The sequence below is a fragment of the Limanda limanda genome, chromosome 19, assembly GCF_963576545.1.
Source record: "Limanda limanda chromosome 19, fLimLim1.1, whole genome shotgun sequence".
Classification (NCBI taxonomy): domain Eukaryota; kingdom Metazoa; phylum Chordata; class Actinopteri; order Pleuronectiformes; family Pleuronectidae; genus Limanda; species Limanda limanda.
Genome location: NC_083654.1, coordinates 22,913,206 through 22,935,696, shown reverse-complemented (window position 1 = coordinate 22,935,696; position 22,491 = coordinate 22,913,206). Strand labels below are relative to the sequence as shown.

General features: G+C 46.9%; 4 protein-coding genes across 5 annotated transcripts; all 4 read left to right on the top strand.

Moving 5' to 3' along the window:
- Positions 1 to 4,609: 4,609 nt before the first annotated feature.
- On the top strand, positions 4,610 to 7,153 carry LOC133025782 (E3 ubiquitin-protein ligase TRIM11-like). Its single transcript, XM_061092525.1, has 2 exons — positions 4,610 to 5,580; positions 5,848 to 7,153. Exons 1-2 carry the CDS (start codon positions 4,610 to 4,612, stop codon positions 7,151 to 7,153), a joined length of 2,277 nt encoding a protein of 758 aa, XP_060948508.1.
- A 2,452-nt stretch (positions 7,154 to 9,605) lies between these two features.
- Positions 9,606 to 13,490, top strand: LOC133025603 (gastrula zinc finger protein XlCGF57.1-like). The gene is made up of 2 exons (XM_061092312.1): positions 9,606 to 9,890; positions 10,975 to 13,490. Exons 1-2 carry the CDS (start codon positions 9,614 to 9,616, stop codon positions 12,318 to 12,320), a joined length of 1,623 nt encoding a protein of 540 aa, XP_060948295.1. The 5' UTR covers positions 9,606 to 9,613; the 3' UTR covers positions 12,321 to 13,490.
- Positions 13,491 to 15,182: 1,692 nt separating this feature from the next.
- Positions 15,183 to 19,197, top strand: LOC133025781 (zinc finger protein 723-like). Its single transcript, XM_061092524.1, has 3 exons — positions 15,183 to 15,321; positions 16,186 to 16,668; positions 17,278 to 19,197. Exons 1-3 carry the CDS (start codon positions 15,183 to 15,185, stop codon positions 18,789 to 18,791), a joined length of 2,136 nt encoding a protein of 711 aa, XP_060948507.1. The 3' UTR covers positions 18,792 to 19,197.
- Positions 19,198 to 20,217: 1,020 nt separating this feature from the next.
- LOC133025609 (zinc finger protein 287-like) lies at positions 20,218 to 22,368 on the top strand. Of its 2 annotated transcripts, none has more exons than XM_061092318.1 (3): positions 20,218 to 20,601; positions 20,846 to 21,130; positions 21,308 to 22,368. In XM_061092318.1, exons 1-3 carry the CDS (start codon positions 20,391 to 20,393, stop codon positions 22,249 to 22,251), a joined length of 1,440 nt encoding a protein of 479 aa, XP_060948301.1. In that variant the 5' UTR covers positions 20,218 to 20,390; the 3' UTR covers positions 22,252 to 22,368. The 2 variants fall into 2 exon arrangements, with proteins under 2 accessions (XP_060948301.1, XP_060948300.1); XM_061092317.1 differs by having other exon boundaries at positions 21,284 to 22,368.
- The last annotated feature ends 123 nt before the right edge of the window (positions 22,369 to 22,491 follow it).

Sequence of the window (22,491 nt, the reverse complement as noted above, 5' to 3'; positions counted from 1 at the left end):
TCTTTCTCCACACGATCTACAACGGCTACAAGCAGCCGCACGTTCCTGTGAGTGAGCACGAGCTCCGCTGCTGCAGAAGAAGACGAAACCTCATCTCGCCACGGAGCACGACGGATCGGCTCCAGCCCAGCTGCGGTGCTCACGAGAGCCCGCCTGAGAGACTTCAAGCTATTCACTGAACCTCCGGGAGATTCGCGCCAATGCGCATGCAACCCACGAAATCACGGTCACAGTAAGAGGCTTATGTTGTCTGGGCAGATGTTAGTTTTAATACGTAGCGTGTTGATTTAATACTTGAGTGTATTTTGTTGATGGAACCTCCGTGTTCCATTGTTTTAGCCGGCCACTACTCCGAGCCGCTACTTCCGGTTTCCGGTTTGATGGCAATGTTTTTGTGTTACAGTAAATAGGGCCGCGAGAAGCGCCTCCGCCCGCACTGTTAACGTCTGTGTGAGTCTGCAGTGATTTCACCGATCAGAACCTCGGCCCACAACGTCCGCTTGAGGGCTGAGGGGTGAATCACTGTTAACTCATCTCAGGCGTATTTTTAAGAGCTTCTTTGAACTCTCCTTACATGTTTTCTCTCTCTCTCTCTCTCTCTCCTTCTAAACCGACCTATACACACTTCCGATCTGTATTTATAATACAGGTCATGTCACATAGTTAAATCTATGCTTAGAGAGGCTGAACACATCTGGAAACCATTCGGCCCCCAAAGCCAAGCAGAGATAAGAATTCTCTTTGTCTGAAATTTCCTTTGTGTAATTCATCTGGCGACCACCATTGTGAGTTCAGGCCACATGGTCATTAACATAGACTCCATCTTGAATAACGCAAGTTAACCCACCATTTTGAGTCTATTATTGCCACGCCTCCGCTCTCTCTCTCCTCCCATCCTGGCTCTAAATTCATAACGGCTCCGCCATCTTGTTTTGTAGTCAATCCGCCATTTTGAGAGTTTTTAGGCCTTGATTCCACGAATCATGATCGGCCGCCATCTTAGATGTGACTGCGTCATCGCCACGCCCCCTTTCTTTTATCTCGCTCTCTCGCTCTCTCTCACACACACACACACACACACACATACCCACACACACACACACACTTTGATAGACACAGACAGATACACACACACAGAGACACATAGATGGACCAGAGGTTACATGCGTGTTCTAAATTGTGATAAGCTGCTGTTGTTATCTTTGAAATATGGGAGTTTGTTAAAATGATAAATCATTAAATAACACTAACTTTATTTCACATACACACACATAGACACACCCACACAGAGACACTTTGACACAGACACACACACACAGACACAGACATACATAGGTAGACCGCAGGTTTTACATGTATTTTCTGAATTGTGATAAGTGCTGCTGCTGTGTTTATCTTTGAAATATTGGAGCTTGTTAAAATGATAAATCATTGAATAACATTATAACTTTATTTCCCCTTTTTAATAAATACTTTTGTAATTAAAGTATCTGTAGTCTGTGATTATTTGTGCATAAGTGTGTGATTGCAGCTGGATTATGATTGCCTGTGCTCGAACTTAGAAGCCTTCACTGTTTATTAAGTAATCGTTAATATTAAAATATTGACATTATTAATTTGACATTTATCATTATGAGACTGATAATTATAGCTTGATATGTTGGTCCCTGGAAACCAGGGTGGTGCCCCCCTTTCTCAATTATTAATATAGATAGTATTATTCTTAAATTGATAATTTTATTGTTTTTGACTAATTATTTTCATTATTCTTGGTTGATAACCTTATCATTGTTAATTGATAGCTTGTACTTTCTAATTGATAATTCCTATTTTCTCATTAGTGGTTTTATTGTTATTTGATTACTGATCATCTTCAATTAATAATTTAATTATTTTTGATAGATAATTTTTATTATTTTAATAATCATATTTCATGATTATTAATAATTAGCCAACGTCAAGTCTACTCCTATTGCACAACACTGGTGTCACACTTAAGGTATAATAATCACACCAAAGTGTACAATCATCTCATGATACCATACTTTTTACTGCACTCAAACAAATTAATGCGCAAACTCGATCTGATCTGAATTTATAAAACGATGTTTTAATTTTCTGACTTTGTTTCCATTTGTTTGTACTTTTCTTCTGACTTTAATGTGACTTCAGCTCTGCAGTTACGTCACAGACTCCCCCCCCCCCCCCTCACCAACCTCTGAATTTGGCCACGAGGCTGAATTTCACAACCAAGTGTTGTGCAATAGGAGTAGATTTGACGTTGGCTAATTTATTAATAATCATGAAATATGATTATTAAAATAATAAAAAATATTTATTAATTCATTAATAATTAAAAATGATAAGGCTATCACTTAAGAATAGTAAAATAATTAATTAGAAATGATAAGGTTATCCATTAAGAATAGTGAAATAATTAATGAAAAACATAAATTATCAATTAAGAATGATACAATCTGTAATATTTACTTATCGTAGCGGGGCACCACCCTGGTTACAGGGACCAACGAGTCAAACTATGAATATCAGTCTCATATGATAAATGTTAAATTAATAATCTCAATAGTTAATATTAATGATTATATAATAAACAATGAAGGGTTTTAAGTTCAAGCACAGGCTATCATAATCCAGCTGTATTCACACACATATGCACAAATAATCACAGACTACAGATACTTTAATTACAAAAGCATTTATTAAAAAGGGGAAATAAAGTTAATGTTATTTAATGACAATCACAACTCAGACCATACATGTAATACCTGTGGTCTATGTACGTCTGTCTGTGTGTGTGTGTGTGTGTGTGTCTGTGTCAAAGAGTCTCTGTGTGTGTGTGTGTCTATGTGTGTGTGTGTGTGAAATAAAGTTAATGTTATTTAATGATTCATCATTTTAACAAACTCCAATATTAAAGACAACAACAGCAGCAGCAGCATTTATCACAATCTATCAAAACTCTCAAAATGGTGGTGACTACAAACAAAATGGCGGAGCCGCTTTGGAATTTAGAACCAGAATGGAGGGCGGGTCTAGAGATGAATAATCTTCTATGGCCGCCGTCCACGTGTGAGACACAAAGGATGAGGTAGAACAAAGGATTCTTTGTTCTAGCTTAGCCTTGGCGTCAGAATGGCGGCGAGATGCGTTCAGGCCCTCTAAATATAGATTTAACTATGTGACGTGAACTGTATAAATACAGATTGGAACGTGTGTGTAAGCAGGTTCAGGAGAAGAGAGGGAGAGAGAGAGAACATGCAAGGAAAGAACAGAGAAGCTCTTAAAACACGCCGAAGATAAGTTAACAGTGATTTCACCACTCAGCCCCTAAGCGGACGTTGTGTGCTGATGTGTTGATCGGTAAAATCACTGCAGACTTACACGGACGTGAACAGTGCGGCTGGAGGCGCTGCTCGCGACCCTAATCGCTGTAACACAAACACGGCCGTCAAACTGGAAACCGGAAGTGGCGACTCATTGCGGTTAAACAGGAGACACAGAGGTCCAACAAACAAATACAAATACGCCGGGTTCACACCGGACGTGTAAGCGTCGCGTAAGCGCAGCGTCAAGCCTTAAATAACAGCTGGCTTCCATCCACTCCCATGTTAATCCCTTGTGCCGGCCCCACCAGAAGCTGAAGTGCAGCGCTGCGCCAAAACTGCCTTGCGTCGTGCAGCGATCGTTTCGGCGTCAAGTCTATTTTTTGCGCTTGACGCAAGCGTAACGCTCCGGGAAACACAGTGAAAAATGTTGTATAACATCGTGACCAGCCTAGTGCCGGCGCGCTATGGGATTAGCACTTACGCGACGCTTACGCGACGCTTACGCGACGCTTACGCGTCCGGTGTGAACCCGGCGTAAGGGTCTCTGCAGAGCTGCGTGCAGAATCTCCTGCTGGGGGGGGCTTGACCACCAGGAAACTCTAGAGCTGGTCTCAGCATTGCGTGTAGGCCTCGTTTTACGACCCTTTGTTTAAAAGTCAGATCACTGGGGCCTCCCCAACACAAGTCTCTTGTCTGTGTGAGCTTGTTGCAGCCAAATGACTTTTGACCAGTTATCAAATCCAAGGCTTGAATTACTTTTTACAATCGTATCCTGACACCAGAATATGTACAGTGAATGTATTCCACATGAACCGTTGATGTTGCACAGGCAGATGAATCAGGCAGAGTTAAGGGTTAAAGTGTTAGAGTTCAGTCCATGAGGGAGGTGCAGAGTTTGTACTGACAGCAGAGCTGCTTGTACATTTGTTTCAGGTTTTACAGGTTTTATCATCCAGCATCTCAAGCTCCTCCCTCTCCTGACACACCTGAGAAACCAGGAAACGTCTGTTCCTCCCGGAAGAGACGCAGGCTGAAAACCAGACGATCACATTCACCTTCCAAACCAAACTGAACCAAACCAGACCAGACGTCCTGAGTGAGTCCAGCTACAGGAGAGAAGAGTCGAACTACAACCTGCCGACGCTCCACACACTGACCGTGAGTTTAACAAACACCTCGACTCAGAGGGGAAGTGAACCTCAGTGAAGTTCATGGAGCTGTGACTGACTGACTGTCTGTTTTCAGCTTCACCTGGAGACTCAATGGCTTCCAGATTAGAAGAGGATCTCTGCTGTCCCGTCTGCCATGATGTCTTCAGAGATCCTGTTGTCCTGTTATGTAGCCACAGCTTCTGTAAAGACTGTGTGGAGAGCTGGTGGAAAGACAAAGAAGTAAAAGAGTGTCCAGTTTGTAAGAGAAGATCTTCAAAGGAACAACCACCTTGTAACCTGGCATTAAAGAACCTGAGTGAGACCTTCTTACAGGAGAGAGATCAGAGCTCTTCACATGCTCTCTGCAGTCAGCACTCAGAGAAACTCAGACTCTTTTGTCTGGACCATCAGCAGCCAGTGTGTCTCATCTGCAGAGATTCAGAGAAACACACCGACCACAGATTCAGACCCATCGATGAAGCTGCACCACAACACAAGAAGCAGCTTCAGGAAACTCTGGAGCCCTTGAAGAAGAAGTTACAGAGTTTTGAACGTGTTAAAGTAGAGTTTGAACAAACAGCAGAACACATTAAGGTCCAGGCCGGACTCACAGAGACGCAGATCAAGGAGCAGTTTAAAAAGCTTCATCAGTTTCTGGAGGAGGAAGAGGAGGCCAGGATGGCTGCACTGAGGGAGGAAGAGGAGCAGAAGAGTCGGATGATGAAGGAGAATATTGAGTCTCTGAGCAGAGACGTAAAGTCTCTTTCAGACACAATCAGAACCACAGAGGACGAGCTGAGAGCTGAAGACGTCTCGTTCCTGCTCAACTACAAGGCTGCAGTGGAACGAGTCCAGCAGCACCCCCTGCTGGATGATCCACAGCTGGCCCCAGGAGCTCTGATAGACGAGGCCAAACATCTGGGCAACCTGAGCTTCAACATCTGGAACAAGATGAAGGACGTGGTCTCCTACAGTCCTGTGGTTCTGGACCCAACCTCTGCTAGACCAGGACTCGTCCTGTCTGAAGATCTGACCAGTTGGAGACTCGGAGCGAGACAGAAGCTTCCTGACAATCCAGAGAGGTTTGATGAATTCCTCTCAGTCCTTTTTATCATTATTATTTATAGAGAACTTTTCAAAAGCCAGATTACAGAAGTTACACAAGGCAGCACTAAAAACAAATGAGACATGAAACTGTTTAAAAGACAATTCGTTAAGATAATTATAATTGAAGTAAATCAGGATCTTGAGTCATTGTTATTTTACTGATGAATTTATCATTTTGTCAGAACATTTTATATCAGCCCACTGATGATGTGTTCTAATGTTTATAATTAATCTTACATCAGGGCTGCTAAGAGTGAAATGACCATGAAGGGCCAGCTGAGGGCGCTGCAGTGCCACTTCACCTGGGATCTGGAGCCCGGCAGGAACAAGAGAATCAATCTTTTGAGAATCAGGGACAAGCTGCAGGACATCGGCACAGAGGGAGGACGCAAGTGGCTGGGACACATCTACAACCTGCAGGGGTACGTCCACTTCCAGCTGGGGTCCATTGAAGAAGCCAGGAGCTTCTTCAGCAGAGCCGAGGAGGCCTTCAGGCAGATGAGAGGAGCAGAGGAGGGTCCCTGGCTGGTGGTGACCTACGGGAACCAGGCCTGGCTGCACCATCATCAGGGAGAAGAAGCAGAGAGTCGGGCTTGTCTGTCAAAGATCGATGTCCTGACTGAGGATCCATCGCAGGACGAGCTGCACCCGGAGATCTGTGCTGAGAAGGCCTGGACTCTGATGAAGTTCAGCAGAGAACAGAAGCTTCTGGCAGCTGATTACTTCCAGAGAGCCATCCGGATGCAGCCGGATGTGGTGGAGTGGCAGAGCAGCCACGTAATATTGTTAGTTAACATGTCCGAACACAGCAGAGCAGTGGTCAAGGAAGACATCATGGTGAAGCTGAGAAGAGCCAAGGAACAGGATCCAGAGAACCTGTACCTCGCTGCCACTTACTTCCTGCAACTGGCTAAGAAAGGAAAACCAGACCAGAGTGGAGCACGAGAGCTAAAAGAGAAGATTCTGAGAAACCCTGTCAGCAGCTACAGTGGAATCAAACCTTTGCTGTGGTTTTACAAAACCTTCATCTCCATGGACGAGGCTGTGGCTTTGGCAGAAGAGGCTCTGAAGCTACATCCAGATGAACGTTATCTGAAAAGATGTGTCGCACTCAGCTACAAATGGAAGATCTGGGAGAAGGACAGTCGCCCAAGTCAGAGTCTGATAGAGAAAGGGATGCGTGCCCATGAGGAGTTGCTTTCTCTTTATCCTGATTCCCCTTTTATGAAGAGAATGGACCTTGCAGGTATTTACGCAAAGTCAGAGAACACGAATACCAAGGCCAAAGCTGAGGAGATCTTTCAGCAGCTGCTCGTAGAGGATCTGGAACCTGATGAACAACAAGTCGTCTTCAACCTCTACGCAAAACATCTGTACTTCATTCAACAGCAGCCTAACATGTCAATCCAGTATCACATGAAGGCGGTGGAGATACCAATCAAGTCCTACTTTCAGAAGAACAGCATCCAGTTTCTGGAGAAGATCAGATACAAGGGGAACCAGGAAGTGGACCGGTTTCTGTCCAGGCTGAAAGAGTTTCAGAAATAAATCCACCAGATCTCATCCACACACAATCTGAATCTATTTGCATTCATCAAATTCAGAGGAAAGTGAATCCACGTAGATTTATAGATTCAGCTGTTGTGATTATGATCACATTTTAATTCAGCTTGTATTCGTACGGAGTCGGATCACAACACAATGACTGCCCGGGGAAAGTCCTGGAGTTGGTTTTTCAACGTGAGGAAATGTTTGAGTTTAACGACATTTAGCTTGAGAATGTTCTGGTGGTGGTGATAATATATACGTATTAGTGCTGTCAAGCGATTAAAATATTTAATCGCGATTAATCGCATTTATGTCATAGTTAACTCGCGATTAATCGCAATTAATCGCAAATTTTTATCTATTCTAAATGTCCCTTCATTTATTTTTTTTCCATAATTTTACTTTCGTTTTAATGCTCTTATCAACATGGAAAAGTGGATTGACTTGCTTTATGCAAATGTTTTATTTTATTGAAAAACAACATTGCCAAACAGGGCGGTACAAAATAAAATGATAAAGTTCACACTTCAGGTCAACAAGGACTCAGCCTATAGTGCAGTTAAACCATGGCTTAATGTTAAAAAAATCCAAGTTTGCTGTGAACATAGCAGTCAGGCCTCTTATTTCAGAAACAATGAACCATAACAGTTAGGTTACCAATAAAAGATAAGCGTACTACTTCTTTGCTTTCAGCCAGCTACTCAAACAGACAAGCAACAAATAACAAACAAACAAAATACACAGGCAAGTGTCGGCCTACTTTGAAATAAATTAAACACAGAACTTTGTAGGGCTATTTGAGTCCTCCCCTTATTTGTGGAAAATGTATGAAATAAGAAGTACCCTATTTTTAAATAAATAAAACCATATAGCTGCAGCCTCATAGTGTAACGGACTGGGTTTATGTTTATGTTTGGTTTTGACGTATGCTCAGTAAAACACTGTGTTGAAGGAGCGTTCTGATGTCTGAGGGTCAGTGAAGGGGTCTGGGTGGGACATGTGACTGTTTGGACCAATAGGATGAGGTTGTTTGGGGATTGGGGGTCAATGAGGAAGTGAAGTGTTGTTGATGTGTGCGAGTGACGGAGTGCACATGTCCGTGTAGAGGATAATAAAAGCTACTAAACCACGACGAAGTTCTGTGTCCTGTGGAAGCGGGGACGCTACAATAGCTTCAAAATATATATTTTAGTTGGCGAAATATTAAAACAAAAAGCGAGAGCAGGTCAGACTGGATCCAAACACAGATACTGAAGCTGCAGCTGCAGCTCTGCTTTAACTCGCGTTAAAAAAATTGACGGCGTTAAAATGGGTTAGGGTTAACGCCGTTAATAACGCGTTAAACTGACAGCTCTAATATGTATTAAAAAGTCTTCAATATAATTTCTATATCTGTAGAATACCTGTTCTATCGTTTTCAGAGTGGTTGTAATATTGGTGTTAATAATAGTGATGCATATATAACAGCAGGTTTCAGGTATGAAAGATTCATACATTATTATTAGAGAAAGACAATATTGGAACATATTCTTAAAATCCATATTCAGTTCAACTGGCTGCAGTCGTCATGTTTTGCTGATGTGGAGGAAATGTTTGCTCGCTCCTTTAAGAAACAGCTGCTTTGTAAACTTTATAAAACAGAACAGACTGTGTATTAAATTTACTAATGTTTTGAGTGATGAAAATTGAACTCTGTAAAGTGTATTTCTTAAATTGAACGTTAATTGTTAATTTGTAGTACAACCTGAATATATGAACAGGTTTGCATGCACAGAGTATTTCAGCTGTACTAATGCTTTTAAACATTTTGTCTTTAATTGTGTCTCGTTTTACTTGTAATTCAACAATATAGGACCAAATTGATTTATGTATGTGGATCTCGACTCAGCATTAAAGTCAGAAGAATACGGCAGCGTATTGCATTCACTTGAAAAAAAGTTCTTTTTTTTATTGTATTTTTTATTTTATTGAGAATTTATCTCGAAATTTCTGAGATGATTATCTAAAAAAAACAGAATTTAGTTTTTCAAGTGAATGCAAAACGCTTCCGTAGCAGAAGCTAATTTGTAGTTCTAAACATATTTAGGGTGTTTTTTTCTCTCTTACTGTTTATATTGTTGTTTTTGTTTTATGTACAGTGCACCATCCACACCATGGCAATTTCCAATATATGCAAATATACGTGGCAATAAAAATAATTCTGATTCTACAGCGACCATTACATTATGCGAATCAGGCGATGACGTCATGTAGCGACTTCTAGCGACTTTTAGGACAGCCAATAGCTGCTCTCCTTACTGAGGAGCCGGAAACACTGGCTCCGAGGCTCGAGGAGACAGGAGGAGGACCGGAGGACCGGAAGAGACAGGAGGAGACAGGAGGAGACAGGAGGAGGACCGGAGGACCGGAAGAGACAGGAGGAGACAGGAGGACCGGAGGTGGACCGGAGCACCGGAGGACATGTCCCCCTTTTCGCCCCTGCGGGTGTCGCTCCAGCAGCGGATCCTCTCGGCCGCTGAGCACTTCCTGCTGCAGCTGGAGGAAGCAGAAGAAGCGGCTCGAGTCCCGGCGCTGAGAGCGATGCTCACCGAGCGGCTAACGGCGGAGATCGTCGCTGTGTTGGAGGAAACCGTGGCGGAGTGGGAGGAGCGAGTGGAGCGGTCCCAGCGGGAGGTCTGCCGCCAGAGGAGGCTGCTGGAGGCCGTGATGAAGCCCGAGGTCCGGCTAACAAGAGCAGGTCAGTAGAGGGGGAAGCTAACAAGAGCTAGCTGAACTAACTGAGCTAAGATGCTCTGTGCTAGTTATGCTAGTGGAGCTAACTGCTATGTGGTTGCTAAGCTAGTGAAGCTTGGTTTTCTTCGACACAATAAACATTTGTGAGTTGTGTCTCTAACATGTATTAATGTGAGCGGAGCTGGAGTCACCACCTGCATCAAGAAGTTGATCTGAATGCTCCTAAATCTTTAAAAGCATTAATACAAAGAGTAAAAAGAATCAAATATAAATAGGCAGGTCCAATTAAAATCCTTTCAGAGAATAGAAAATAAAAAGTATCATGAGATCAAATAGGAGAATGAAAGTTACAGGGACAATGAATGAATATGAGGCTCAGACGTGACTTATTAAAAGTTGTGTGAAACAACCGAGAGTTGTGTTTATATTCAGCACTTGTGCTCACTGTCGTATTCGACAGATAAACATGGAAACTGTTCACAGATGATTTTCTCTGTATGTTCTGCTATGAACTGCGCATGAATGTGTGAAAAACAACTTATAAGTACGTCATACGTTCACCATACCAGAACATGAAGGCTCCTTACCCACCGTGAAGAAACACCAACATGCATGAGAGCAAACAAGAAAACACTCAACAGATGAACTACAACTTATTCAGCATGAAATAATGAACATAAATGACATTGTAATGCTGGCATTTCAAACCCAGGACAAACTATTGACATTTCACTTAAACTACTTAATATTGACATTAAAGTCAACAAAATGCAATTATTCCTTGATTTTACTGTGAACACTTTCGGTACCAAACACTGATCATTTCAGTCGAAGAAATCCTCCAAGAGAGAAATTCTACCCATGTTATGAAGTCGACATTAATCTAGAGTGTCTAAGCAATCCTCTGCATGTAATCAGTAGCCTCACAAACTACTTATCAAACTCCTGGAGCCTGCAGCCACCGGCTCAGATGAAGCTAAACTCTTCTTTAAGAAAGGTATTGTTAAAGTTTTGGAATCAAAACCATAGAGTTGGTATTGTGACTGTTTGAGACCAAAAACCACCAAACCTCTCTCCTCTCCCTGCAGACGTCCAGCAGCTGGTGCTGAGTAGAGCTGAGGTTCCCTCTGAGCAGTGGAGCCCCCTGGTGGACCAGGAGGACCCAGAGCCCCCCCACATTAAAGAGGAACAGGAGGAACCGTGGACCAAGCAGGAGGGAGAGCAGCTGGAGGAGGCGGACATCAAGTTCACATTGAATCCTGTCGCTGTGAAGAGTGAAGAAGATGAGGAGACACCTCAGTCGTCACAGCTTCATCAGAGTCAGACTGAGGAGAACAGAGCGAACTGTGGAGAACCAGAACCAGAACCAGAACCAGAACCCTCAGGTCCTGAGGGACATTTACAACCAGGTCCTGAGACTGAAGACTCCTCAGAGACTGCAGACAGTGAAGGTGATTGGACAGAGGTCAGGGAACCTCAGCCTGTAGATGATCCGCGATGCAACACAGAGCAGAAAGCATTCAGCTGCTCTGAGTGCAGTAAAACATTTAGTAGGAAGGATTATCTGAAGACACACTTTACAGTTCACACTGGAGAGAAACCTTTCAGCTGCTCTGAGTGTGGTAAGAGATTCACCAGAAAGGAACATCTGAAGACGCATATGAAAATACATACGGGAGAAAAACCCTTTTGTTGCTCCGAGTGTGGTAAAAGATTCAGGATCAAGGGAGAAATGCTGACTCACATGTCGGTGCACACAGGGGAGAAACCATTCAGTTGCTCTGAGTGTGGTAAAATATTTAGGCTCAAGCGCCAACTGCAAAAACATGGGACAGTTCATACAGGAGTGAAACCCTTTAGTTGCTCTGAGTGCGGTAAGACATTTGGTCAGAAGGAGTATCTGAGGTCCCACATGAGGATCCACACCGGAGAGAAACCCTTCACCTGCTCGGAGTGTGGGAAACAGTACCACCACCAGGCCGGTCTGCAGGCACACAGGAGGAACCACACCGGAGACAAACCCTTCAGCTGCTCCGAGTGCGGCAAACGATTCAACCACAAGAGCCGCCTGCAGATCCACGAGAGGATTCACACCCGGGATCAACCCTTCACCTGCTCCGAGTGCGGCCAGAGGTTCAGTTACCAGGCCAACCTGGTGGCTCATGTCAGAAGTCACACAGGAGAGAAACCCTTCAGCTGCACGGAGTGTGGTCAGAGCTTCAGCCGGAAGGACAGTCTGCAGATCCACGCACGGCTTCACACCGGAGAGAAGCCGTTCAGCTGCAGCGTCTGCAACCAACGCTTCAGCTGGATCTACCAGCAGAAGAACCACCAGTGTGGAGATGAGACTTCAGAGCTTCACCGGAGTGAGGGGAGCAGAGAGGACTGTGGAGGACCAGGACCAGCCGGGAACTCAGGCTCTGAACGGTCTTAAGGCCGATGCTTCTCCGGTTGGACAGACCCGGGCAGAGGAACGCCCCCCCGAGCGCCTCAGAGAGCTTCTCCTGCACCTCAGATGGTTCTAACTATCCTTGGGTCTTAAGGAGAGTCTGGGCCCGGCCCTCGGCTGTGATTGGTCCGCTAACGACATCATTTACGCACGACGTCATATCCGGAACCTCATTACCGGACGTCAAACTTGTTTCATAAAATACGTTACAAGCAAAGTCCTGCTCCAGGTCAAGCAGCTCCATCAGCCTCTGTCTGTCAGCTTCCATCGTTCACTGTGTGGGAGGAAGATTCAGATTAATATACATTTATTTGTCCCAAACACAAGAACACTCATGCAAGGAGGGAAATGTAACCTCTGCTTTTAACCCATCACAGAGCAGTGAGCAGCCATGTACGGCGCCCGGGGAGCAGATGTTGGGGGAGTAAGGTGCCTTGCTCAGGGGCACTAGACAGGGTAGGGAGAATCCTCTTGGATTTTTGGACAGATCAATCCAGGTTCGTCTTCTTGTTGTTTCTCCGTGGAGTCGAACCAGAGACGAACCAGAGACCTTTTCTGCCCAGAGTCCAAGTTTCTGACACTAGTCCACCACCTCTCTCCGAGGCAGGAGCAGGTAAACAAACTAACCTGGACTTCTTCCACCTACTGCTCTGGCGGTGAGTTGTTTTCAGCACCCAGCCTTGGAGAAGCATAAATGAAAAAGAGTCGGTGGGATCCGTGCCCCCCCCCCTGGAGTCTTTACTCTGTAGAAGACGGATGAATCTTCTGAAGCTCAGGCTGAAGACAGGAGGCTGGTTAGAAGACGACAGTGGAACCTCAGTCTGTTTTAAACACAGACGCCTACAAACCTCCTGTAAGAGTTTAGAGATTCTATTGTTCTCCAAAGTGTTTTAACAAAACAATGTAGTTGATTCTGTTGATAATAGTTTACGATTGTGCAATATTCACCTTCTGGCTCATTGTCTCGGTTTTTCCACGTCTTGTCAAATGAGCATCCTACAGACATTTATTATCATGATAACGATACCACGACAATTTTGACTTTGTCTTTACTTCGGTTTTACACCGCCCAGTCAACGACTCAGAGGGAGACAGAGAGAGACAGAGACTCAGAGGGAGACAGAGACTCAGAGAGACTCAGAGGGAGACAGAGACTCAGAGGGAGACAGAGACTCAGAGAGACTCAGAGGGAGACAGAGACTCAGAGGGAGACAGAGACTCAGAGAGACTCAGAGGGAGACAGAGACTCAGAGGGAGACAGAGACTCAGAGAGACTCAGAGGGAGACAGAGACTCAGAGAGAGACCCCGAGCTTTGTGTAAAGACAGAATTTTGCCGTAGAGAAATATGGTTTTTGAATTGCTTCATATCTCTTGTGAAAATACATCTTAACTGATGTTGATGAATTGTTTTGATGCTTGGAATTGGCTTAAGTCTTTGGATCTTAAACAAAATGAAATACATGTATTAATTTGAAGATAAATTAAATTTTATAAAAAAACACTTAGATTCCAGCCTTGTTTCTCTTCTTGCACCAAATGTCAGAGCGACGGAGAAGTTTGGACTGAAAAACGTTCTCTGATTTCAAACTTCATCGGATGTGGGCAAATTAAAAATGAGCTTAATAACAATGTCCTCGTTGCTATTTGCCATAACAGCTGCAGCGAATCCAGCAGCTGTAAACTGAGCTGTTGTGTTAGACGCTCTCTCAGGCTCCGCCCAGTGTCCGCCCCATGAACACAAGGACCGGTTCTGCCCAGTGAGTCTGAACGAATGGTCTTTTATGTGAATGTCTATGTTCAGTTCAAAAGGAAATTCATGAGAAAACCAACCACACTGCGGCTGTGAAGTCATCAGTCCCACGACCTTCATGACCTTCACGACCTTCACAACCTTCAGGACCTTCAGGACCTTCAGGACCTTCACAACCTTCACGACCTTCAGGACCTTCACGACCTTCAGGACCTTCAGGACCTTCACGACCTTCACGACCTTCACGACCTTCACGACCTTCAGGCTCTGTTCCCAGGGCTGGTACCACGTGTCTCCGGGGATCCAATCAGCAGTGGATGCATCAGAGCTGGTCAGCACACACCTGGGCCCGGTTCTACGTGTTTAGATCAACAGCCAGGAGATGTTCTTCTGGCTTCACTGAACCTGGTCCTGATGAACTCCACCTGGAAGCTTCAACTGTCTCAGTTAACCCAGGGCAGTTCTTATCCAGCTACAGTGAATTTATGTGAGTCTGAATTATTAACTTTTTAGCAGCGCTAAAGTTAGCGAGTGCTGCTGGTTAGATCTTATGGAAGCTAATGTAGCCTTGGCTCTTCTGGTCGTTAGCCGTGTGTAACGTCCTGCTACAGTCAATCTGATGCCAGCAGCTTTTACATTCAGCTTGAGGTTGTTGTGACAACTGAAAATAAAGACAACAACGATCGACTCTTCACTCAGATGTAAGAACACGCCTCCTCTTCTAATGCTCCTGTTCTGATGGAGAGCAGGTCTTCCTTACAAATATCGCATGTTGTATTTTTTCGGGCTTTATTTAGAGTGAAATTCAGCTGCACGGCACGAAAAAATCTACGAGGAAACTAATGAAACATCGACTATTAAATATGATTATAAGACTATTTGTAATCGATCTTTGTCGACTACGTCAATTAATCAATGCACCCAAACTACTAAGACCAGAGCAGGTCAGTGCAGAGTGATGCAGATATGATCGTTAACATACAGGTTACTGTTATACATGAGGTAGCTGAATGATATGGTATTAATATATATATGCATATTTCAATTTTCTGAACATTTGTCTCAATAAATCAACACAATTCAGTCTCTTTTCCTGATGTGGTTCCACCTGAGTGGCTGCACTCAAATCACTGTCAAGGGAGAAGCTTCAGTGGACTCAAGACACCCCCACCTGAACCTGGACCCGGGTCTGAACCTGGGTCTGAACCCGGGTCTGAACCTGGGTCTGAACCTGGGTCTGAATCCTGAACCCGGGTCTGAACCTGGGTCTGAGCCTGGGTCTGAACCTGGGTCTGAATCCTGAACCCGGGTCTGAACCTGAACCTGAACCTGAACCTGGGTCTGAACCTGAACCCGGGTCTGAACCTGGGTCTGAACCTGAACCCGGGTCTGTGGACAACAGGACATCATGTCTCTAAACTCTTGTCTTGGATCTTTTCTGTTTAATGTTTCAATCCAAAGACAAAAGTGAAACATCCTGAGAGTGAAGAGACAGTCAACGACTCAGAGGGAGACAGAGAGAGACAGAGACTCAGAGAGAGACAGACACTCAGAGAGACAGAGACTCAGAGAGAGACAGAGACTCAGAGAGACAGAGACTCGAGACCGAGTGTGATGGATAAATATATAATCATACTGTACTATGTGTTTTGCTTATGCATGGAGTAGCACTGTTGTCTTTGTTCATGTGTAACTGTATGACCTTTGACCTGCTGCATGACCTTTGACCTGCCTCATGACCTTTATCTACTTGATCTACTCTCACTCTGTTCACACACATTTCACCTCTTCACTAAATCTGCATAAAAGCTCTCGAAGGTTCTTCATCGTTCCCATCGAGCAAAATATAAAGTATAATTAAAAGACTACTGGTACTTTAACTTTGAATGGAGTATTTCTACTTTACTGTCTTGGTAGTTTCACTTGTAATGTGGTATTTCTACTTTACTGTCTTGGTACTTTAACTTGTAATGGACTATTTCTACTTTACTGTCTTGGTACTTTATCTTCAGTAAATGATCTGACTTCTTCTTCCACCACTGGTCAGGTATGTGTTGTTACTTATACTTTAGTACTGGTGTAACGTGTACTCCTGACAGTATTCTACAGTATTAGCACTTTGGTTTGCTCGCCGTCTTCCCGTCCAGCAGGGGTCGCTGCTGGCTCTGAACGCGGTGTCTCTGTTTACCTTCCGCTGGCTGTCTTTGTCCGCTCGGAGACTCGAGCTGTGCAGACCGGAGGACCGGAGGAGGACAGGAGGACAGGAGGACAGGAGGAGGACCAGAGCACCGGAGCACCGGAGGACATGTCCCCCTTTTCGCCCCTGCGGGTGTCGCTCCAGCAGCGGATCCTCTCGGCCGCTGAGCACTTCCTGCTGCAGCTGGAGGAAGCAGAAGAAGCGGCTCGAGTCCCGGCGCTGAGAGCGATGCTCACCGAGCGGCTAACGGCGGAGATCGTCGCTGTGTTGGAGGAAACCGTGGCGGAGTGGGAGGAGCGAGTGGAGCGGTCCCAGCGGGAGGTCTGCCGCCAGAGGAGGCTGCTGGAGGCCGTGATGAAGCCCGAGGTCCGGCTAACAAGAGCAGGTCAGTAGAGGGGGAAGCTAACAAGAGCTAGCTGAGCTAACTGAGCTAAAGCTCCGGTCACACGTCACTGATGATTCACTTTAGTTCGTCACGTTAAAATGTGACCTCACTTCCTGCTCTGTATGCAAATCACCACCTACGTCATGTTGTTCGTGAAGATCCAAAGCTTTAACTGAGTTGTAGGTCTGTGTGTGTGTGTGTGTGTGTGTGTGTGTATACACTCATGTACACATGTACACACACACACAGGTTACAGGTGTGTGTGTGTGTGTGTGTACACTCATGTACACACACACACACACACACACGTAAACACACACACACTCACAGGTCTATAGTTGTGAGGACGCACAACATTCCCTAAACCTGATTCTTACAATAACACCAAGTCTTAATTAGTCCATAGAATTTGTGATGAACAGACAAAATGTCCTCACAATGATCATTACTCTACACACACAGACACACACACACAGACACACACACACACAGACACACACACACACACACACAGACACACACACACACACACACACAGACACACACATGGTCCTGGGACTCGTGTTCAGCTGCTTCTCCTTCACCAGGACCTGATCTCTCTCTCCTCAGAGCTGCAGCCGTCCCTGAACCTGGAGTCAGACCTGAACCAGCCTGAGCCCACGGACAGTGATGTGTCCTCCCCACCCCCCCGCTTCCCCTCGCCACCCCCCCGCTCGCCCTCCCCACCCCCCCGCTCCCCCTCGCCCGAGTCTCCGAGCAGCGCCGGCGTCCCCAGCGACAGTGACCCCGACAGCGACTGGGCCGAGCAGCCCCCCCCCCTCAGACCTCAGAGGAAAAAGAAGAGAGGCCGACCGCCGCTTGGCGTGAAAAACAAACGCAAGCGCTCGACGCCGTCTCAGTCGTTCCAGTGTCTGGTGTGTGGCCGGGCGCTGCTGGGGAAGGGCTTCCTGCTCAAACACGTGCTGCAGGTCTGCGCCAAAGACAGACAGCACCGCTGCGGCTACTGCGGCGAGCGTCTGGACTCGGCCGGCGAGCTGAAGTCTCACCTGCAGCGCCACCGGGACACGTGCAGAACCTGCTCCTACTGTGGGAGGAGCTTCCAGTCCATCCTGGCCCAGGAGCTGCACGTGCGCCTGCACACGGGAGAGAAGCCGTTCAGCTGCAGCGCCTGCGGCAAGATGTTCAGCCAGAAGGGAAACCTGACGAGTCACCTGCGCGTGCACGCCGCCGAGAAACCCTTCCAGTGTCCCGAGTGTGGGCGGGCCTTCTGTCACCTGACCTCGTTAGACCGCCACCTGCAGCAGCACAAGGCCCCGGCGGTGCACCGCTGCAGCGTCTGCGCTCAGGAGTTCAGGAAGCCACACGGCCTGCGACGCCACATGATGACTCAGCATCAAGACGCCGCCCACAAACCAAAGAGACTCCGCAGCTCGGTCCCCTCCTACGTCTGCAAGGTGTGCGGTGACACGTTTGGCAGGAAGTCCTTCCTCCTGAAGCACGTGGAGACTCACCTGCAGGAGCCGGCGTGCAGCTGTGGACTCTGTGGTCAACGCTACGAGTCGCCCGCCAGCCTCGCCGCTCACTTCCACTCCCACCGCGACCTCAGCAACACCTGCGACATCTGTGGGAAGTGCTTCCCGGCCCACGCCGCGCTGCTGATGCACATGAGGATCCACACGGGAGAGAAGCCCTACGCCTGCCACCTGTGCAGGAAGTCCTTCAACCAGAGCGGCAACCTGAAGATGCACCTGAAGATCCACAGCGGCGAGCGGGCGTTCTCCTGCAGCATCTGTGGGAAGGGCTTCACCCAGAAGCAGACGCTGGACACGCACGTGCGCTTCCACAACAAGGAGAGGCGCTTCCTGTGCCAGGTCTGTGGGAAGGGCTTCATGCAGGACGTGGACCTGAAGAGACACCTGCTGATCCACACCGGGGAGAAGCCCTACGCCTGCAGGCTCTGTGGGAAGAGCTTCCAGGCCAAGCGCTCGCTCAACGGACACCTGAAGGTCCACACAGCAGGGGGCGCTGACCACGGGCCGGACCCGGACCAGGACCAGGACCAGGACCAGGACCCCGAGCCGCAGGGGACGGACAGCTGCTACTCAGGACTCCTCCAGCTGTAGAGTCCAGACTCCGGTCAGGACTCCTCCAGCTGTAGGGTCCAGACTCCGGTCCCGTCACTGCTCAGCTGGAGGAGTCGTTCAGAACTCACAGGAAACATCAAACAGCTGCTTCCTGTTCCTGACGAGTTGAGACTCAGCTCAAGTTTCTCCTTTCGTCTGTTCAGTGACTTTTTATACGATTAAAGGTTCAGTTGAGAGAATTTTTTCTCTCTCTCTCTCTCTCTCACACTCTGTCTCTCTCTCTCTCTCTCTCTCTCTCTCTCTCACACACTCTGTCTCTGTAAAGTAAATTACTCTTTTGTAAATATCTTCTTATGCTCTCATATTTTTAACTCTGTCAGGAAGTGTTTCACTTTTAATAAACTTGATTAGAAGAAGCATAAGAATAAAAACTCTAAATCAAAAAGCCCGAGGAGTGAATCTCCAGACGTCTCGTTCTTAGTTTATTTTCATCAGATGTTTCTCTTGTTGTAGTAAATCAAACATGAACCCCCCCCCCCCCCCCCCCGTTCATTTGACTTTCGATTGGTGCAAGAACCCTGATTGATGTTTATGAACATCTTTATTTTATGAACTGATGATTAATGTGATTGTGTGAGGCTCAGGTTAAAATCTTTGAAAACAAACATGCGGAGAATGAAAAACATCTTCATGTCTTCATATTGTGTAGTGTGACAGACCTGAAAAACAACACAAATCAACACATGAAAGTTTAAACTTTATTTTAACTTTCTCCAAGGTTTGAATGTCTGTTGAGTTCAGTAACTTTGATCACGGACAAAGACGCAGAAATACATTCTCACATGTCTGTGATTCATCTTTCTAATCATAGAAAGATGAAGATGAAAGATGAAGTCTGAACCTGATCCTGTCGGGAAAGACAATCTGTTAGAACGGATTTAACTTTGAGTATTGAATATATTCACACAGGTAATAGAAATCCACAGTCCCCCTCCGCTCACGGGCAAATGGAACATCCCACCTACAGGAAGTGAAGGATTGATTTGATTGATACTGAATTGTTGTTATTGTTTATGATCCTTGAGGTCAGGACCTTTAAAGGTTCCTCACGTGTCTGAATGTAAATATAAACATGTTCTCGGGATCTCTGGCGCCCCCTGGTGGACGAGTTCCAAGCCACACTACCTGTGAACTCACTTGTCAGTTATGACGGGTGTGTAACAGCGGAAGTTCACTGAATTGAAACATCCAAACTTTCAGAATAAAACTACGGTGCGTTTTGTGGAGACGCGGTTAAAGTATGACTATTTATTATTTTGTAAAAATATAATATTTAATGAGAAATGACGAGCGTCAGAAACTTCAGGCAGATGTTGTGAACTCAAACATCTGTAGTAAAAGAAGCGCGGCTCTTATGTTGAAGACTTCCGGTCTGACTCGTCCTGCGGTTTGTAGCTGTCGGTGCTCGAACCCTCCGCTGCTCCGGGTCCAGGTCTGACCCGGTCTGTCCAGGTCGGTTCTGTCTGTCCCGGTCTGTCCCGTGTCTGCCCCGGGTCCAGGTCCTGTCTGTTCCGGTTCTGTCCCGGTCTGTCCTTTCTGTCCCGGTTCTGTCCCGGTCCTGTCCCGGTCTGTCCCGACATGTCCCGGCTGGACGCGCTGCGGCGGCTGGTGGACCAGCGTCTCTCCGCGGTCACGGAGGACATCTTCCGGTGTCTGTCCGGGACGATCCGCGGGTACGAGCACGACGTGTTCCGGTTGAAGCAGGAGGTCGAGAGACAGCGGAAGCTGCTGGAGACCCGGGGACGACCGGGGGACACACCGGGGGACACACCGGGGGACACACCCGCAGGTCGGTGGACTCTTTGTTACTTTCATAGAGACAATGTCCGCAGACTGTGACCTGCGGTTCCACCGCCAGGGGGCACTGCTGCGGCTCATTTAAAGAGTTCTCAAGTGTAAACACGTGATTTCATCTGAAATATCTTTTTTTTTCGATATTATTTAATTTACATTTAAATTAAATTACTCAACCATCATAGAAACATCAACTCAGTATGACGTCATAAACTGTAGCAGCTGCTCTCCTCCGCCAGGGGTTCTGCTGGTTTCCACCACAGAAGAAGAGCAGCCGACGAGGAGGCGGAGCTTCAATCTGCACATTGAACAGGAGGGCGGGGCCTCAGGACCTGAAGACCGCTACATCAAGTTCACACCGAGTCCTGATTGGCTTAGGGAGAGTCATCTCTCCAATCAGATTCAGTCTTACCGGGAGGGGGCGGGGCCTCAACCTACTGAAGAGCTTCCTGAGGCTTTCACTGTCAAACAGGAAGTGGATGAGGGTCACGTGACGCTGGAGGAGTTCAACCCCCAGCAGGAAGGTTGGTAGTTTCCTGTCTAGGTTACCATAGTTACCAGGGTTTTAAAGACTTCCAATTCACGAGATAAAAGAACAAATTATATTTTGTAGTTTTTTACAGTTCGTTAAATGTTGGACGTTTGTTTTCGTCTTTGTGTTTGTTTTTATCCTCCAGGTTTTCTGCTCATTTCCACCACAGAGGAAGAGCAGCAGCCGAGGGGGCGGAGCTCCAGTCTGCACATCAAAGAGGAGGGGGGTGGAGCTTCAGGTTCGGAGGAGCTCACATCGAGTCCTGATTGGCTGATGGGAAGCTACGATGACAAGGGAAGTTCTTCGTCCACTCAGATCTCGTCCCACAGACAGAGGGAGTTTCTCTGGAGCCGGTCAGACCTCATGAGACCAGAACCCGGGAGTCCACCTCCACGCCATCACAGGGACTCTGCCGTCCAGTCGCCTGCTGAAGACAGCGGAGACGCTGCGTCTGAGCCGGACCTCCAGAGACCTCCGGAGGCTCCTGAGGACCACAGGCTGCTGGTCTGCGGCAGCTGTGGTCGAGAGTTCAGCTCCAGAAGAACTCTGAGGAAACACGTGAGACAGAACACGGCTGAGGACCAGGACCAGATGATCTGCAGCCTGCGCAGACCCAGGGTTCCCTTCCAGACTCCGGCCAAGGCCTTCAGCTGCCGGGTCTGTGGGAACTGCTTCTACACCCGGGGGATTCTGGTGCGGCACGCCGAGAACCACTGCAAGGAACCCGAGAACCGCTGTGGGGCCTGCGGGGACTGCCTGGGTTCCACGGAGAATCTCAGAGACCACCTGCGGTCCCACAAGGAGCTGGGCAGCACCTGCGACGTGTGTGGGAAGAAGTGCAGCTCCATCAGGAGGATGGAGATCCACAAGCGGGTCCACACCGGAGAGAAGCCGTACCGCTGCAGGTTCTGCAGCCGGGACTTCAGCAGGAAGGAGAGTCTGGAGAGACACCTGAAGATCCACACCGGGGACCGGCCGCACCGCTGTGGCCTCTGCAGGAGGACCTTCACCAGGAGGGAGTACCTGGTCCAGCACCTGAAGACCGGCCACCCGGAGAGAGCAGGTCCACCAGCAGGGCCCGAGTGGGCGGAGCAGATCAGCCTGATGCTGTGAAGCTGGACCAGAACCTGACGTAGAAACGAGAAATCCAGCGACTGATGTTTGTAACTGTTCGAGTCGAGCATCTGAAAACTGAACGGCTTTGATAATAAATTCATTTGATTCATTAAATTTTACGGGAACAGATTTCATCAAATCTTTCTTCTGTGGGTAAATTACACACGTCTGTTTTCCTCAAGAGACATAACGTAGAACATCATCCAGTTCATAACTTCAACAGTCTCCTTATAGAAA

Bases quoted from the DNA above. Each gene is read 5' to 3' on its own strand.
- LOC133025603 (XM_061092312.1), top strand. From the start codon at position 9,614: ATGTCCCCCTTTTCGCCCCTGCGGGTGTCGCTCCAGCAGCGGATCCTC. The intron at 9,891-10,974 runs GTCAGTAGAGGG...CTCTCCCTGCAG, and splicing joins GGTCCGGCTAACAAGAGCAG to ACGTCCAGCAGCTGGTGCTG.
- LOC133025781 (XM_061092524.1), top strand. From the start codon at position 15,183: ATGTGGTTCCACCTGAGTGGCTGCACTCAAATCACTGTCAAGGGAGAA. The intron at 15,322-16,185 runs GTCTGAATCCTG...TACTCCTGACAG, and splicing joins GAACCTGGGTCTGAACCTGG to TATTCTACAGTATTAGCACT. The intron at 16,669-17,277 runs GTCAGTAGAGGG...CTCTCTCCTCAG, and splicing joins GGTCCGGCTAACAAGAGCAG to AGCTGCAGCCGTCCCTGAAC.
- LOC133025782 (XM_061092525.1), top strand. From the start codon at position 4,610: ATGGCTTCCAGATTAGAAGAGGATCTCTGCTGTCCCGTCTGCCATGAT. The intron at 5,581-5,847 runs GTTTGATGAATT...ATCTTACATCAG, and splicing joins CTTCCTGACAATCCAGAGAG to GGCTGCTAAGAGTGAAATGA.
- LOC133025609 (XM_061092317.1), top strand. From the start codon at position 20,391: ATGTCCCGGCTGGACGCGCTGCGGCGGCTGGTGGACCAGCGTCTCTCC. The intron at 20,602-20,845 runs GTCGGTGGACTC...CTCCTCCGCCAG, and splicing joins ACCGGGGGACACACCCGCAG to GGGTTCTGCTGGTTTCCACC. The intron at 21,131-21,283 runs GTTGGTAGTTTC...TTTATCCTCCAG, and splicing joins GTTCAACCCCCAGCAGGAAG to GTTTTCTGCTCATTTCCACC.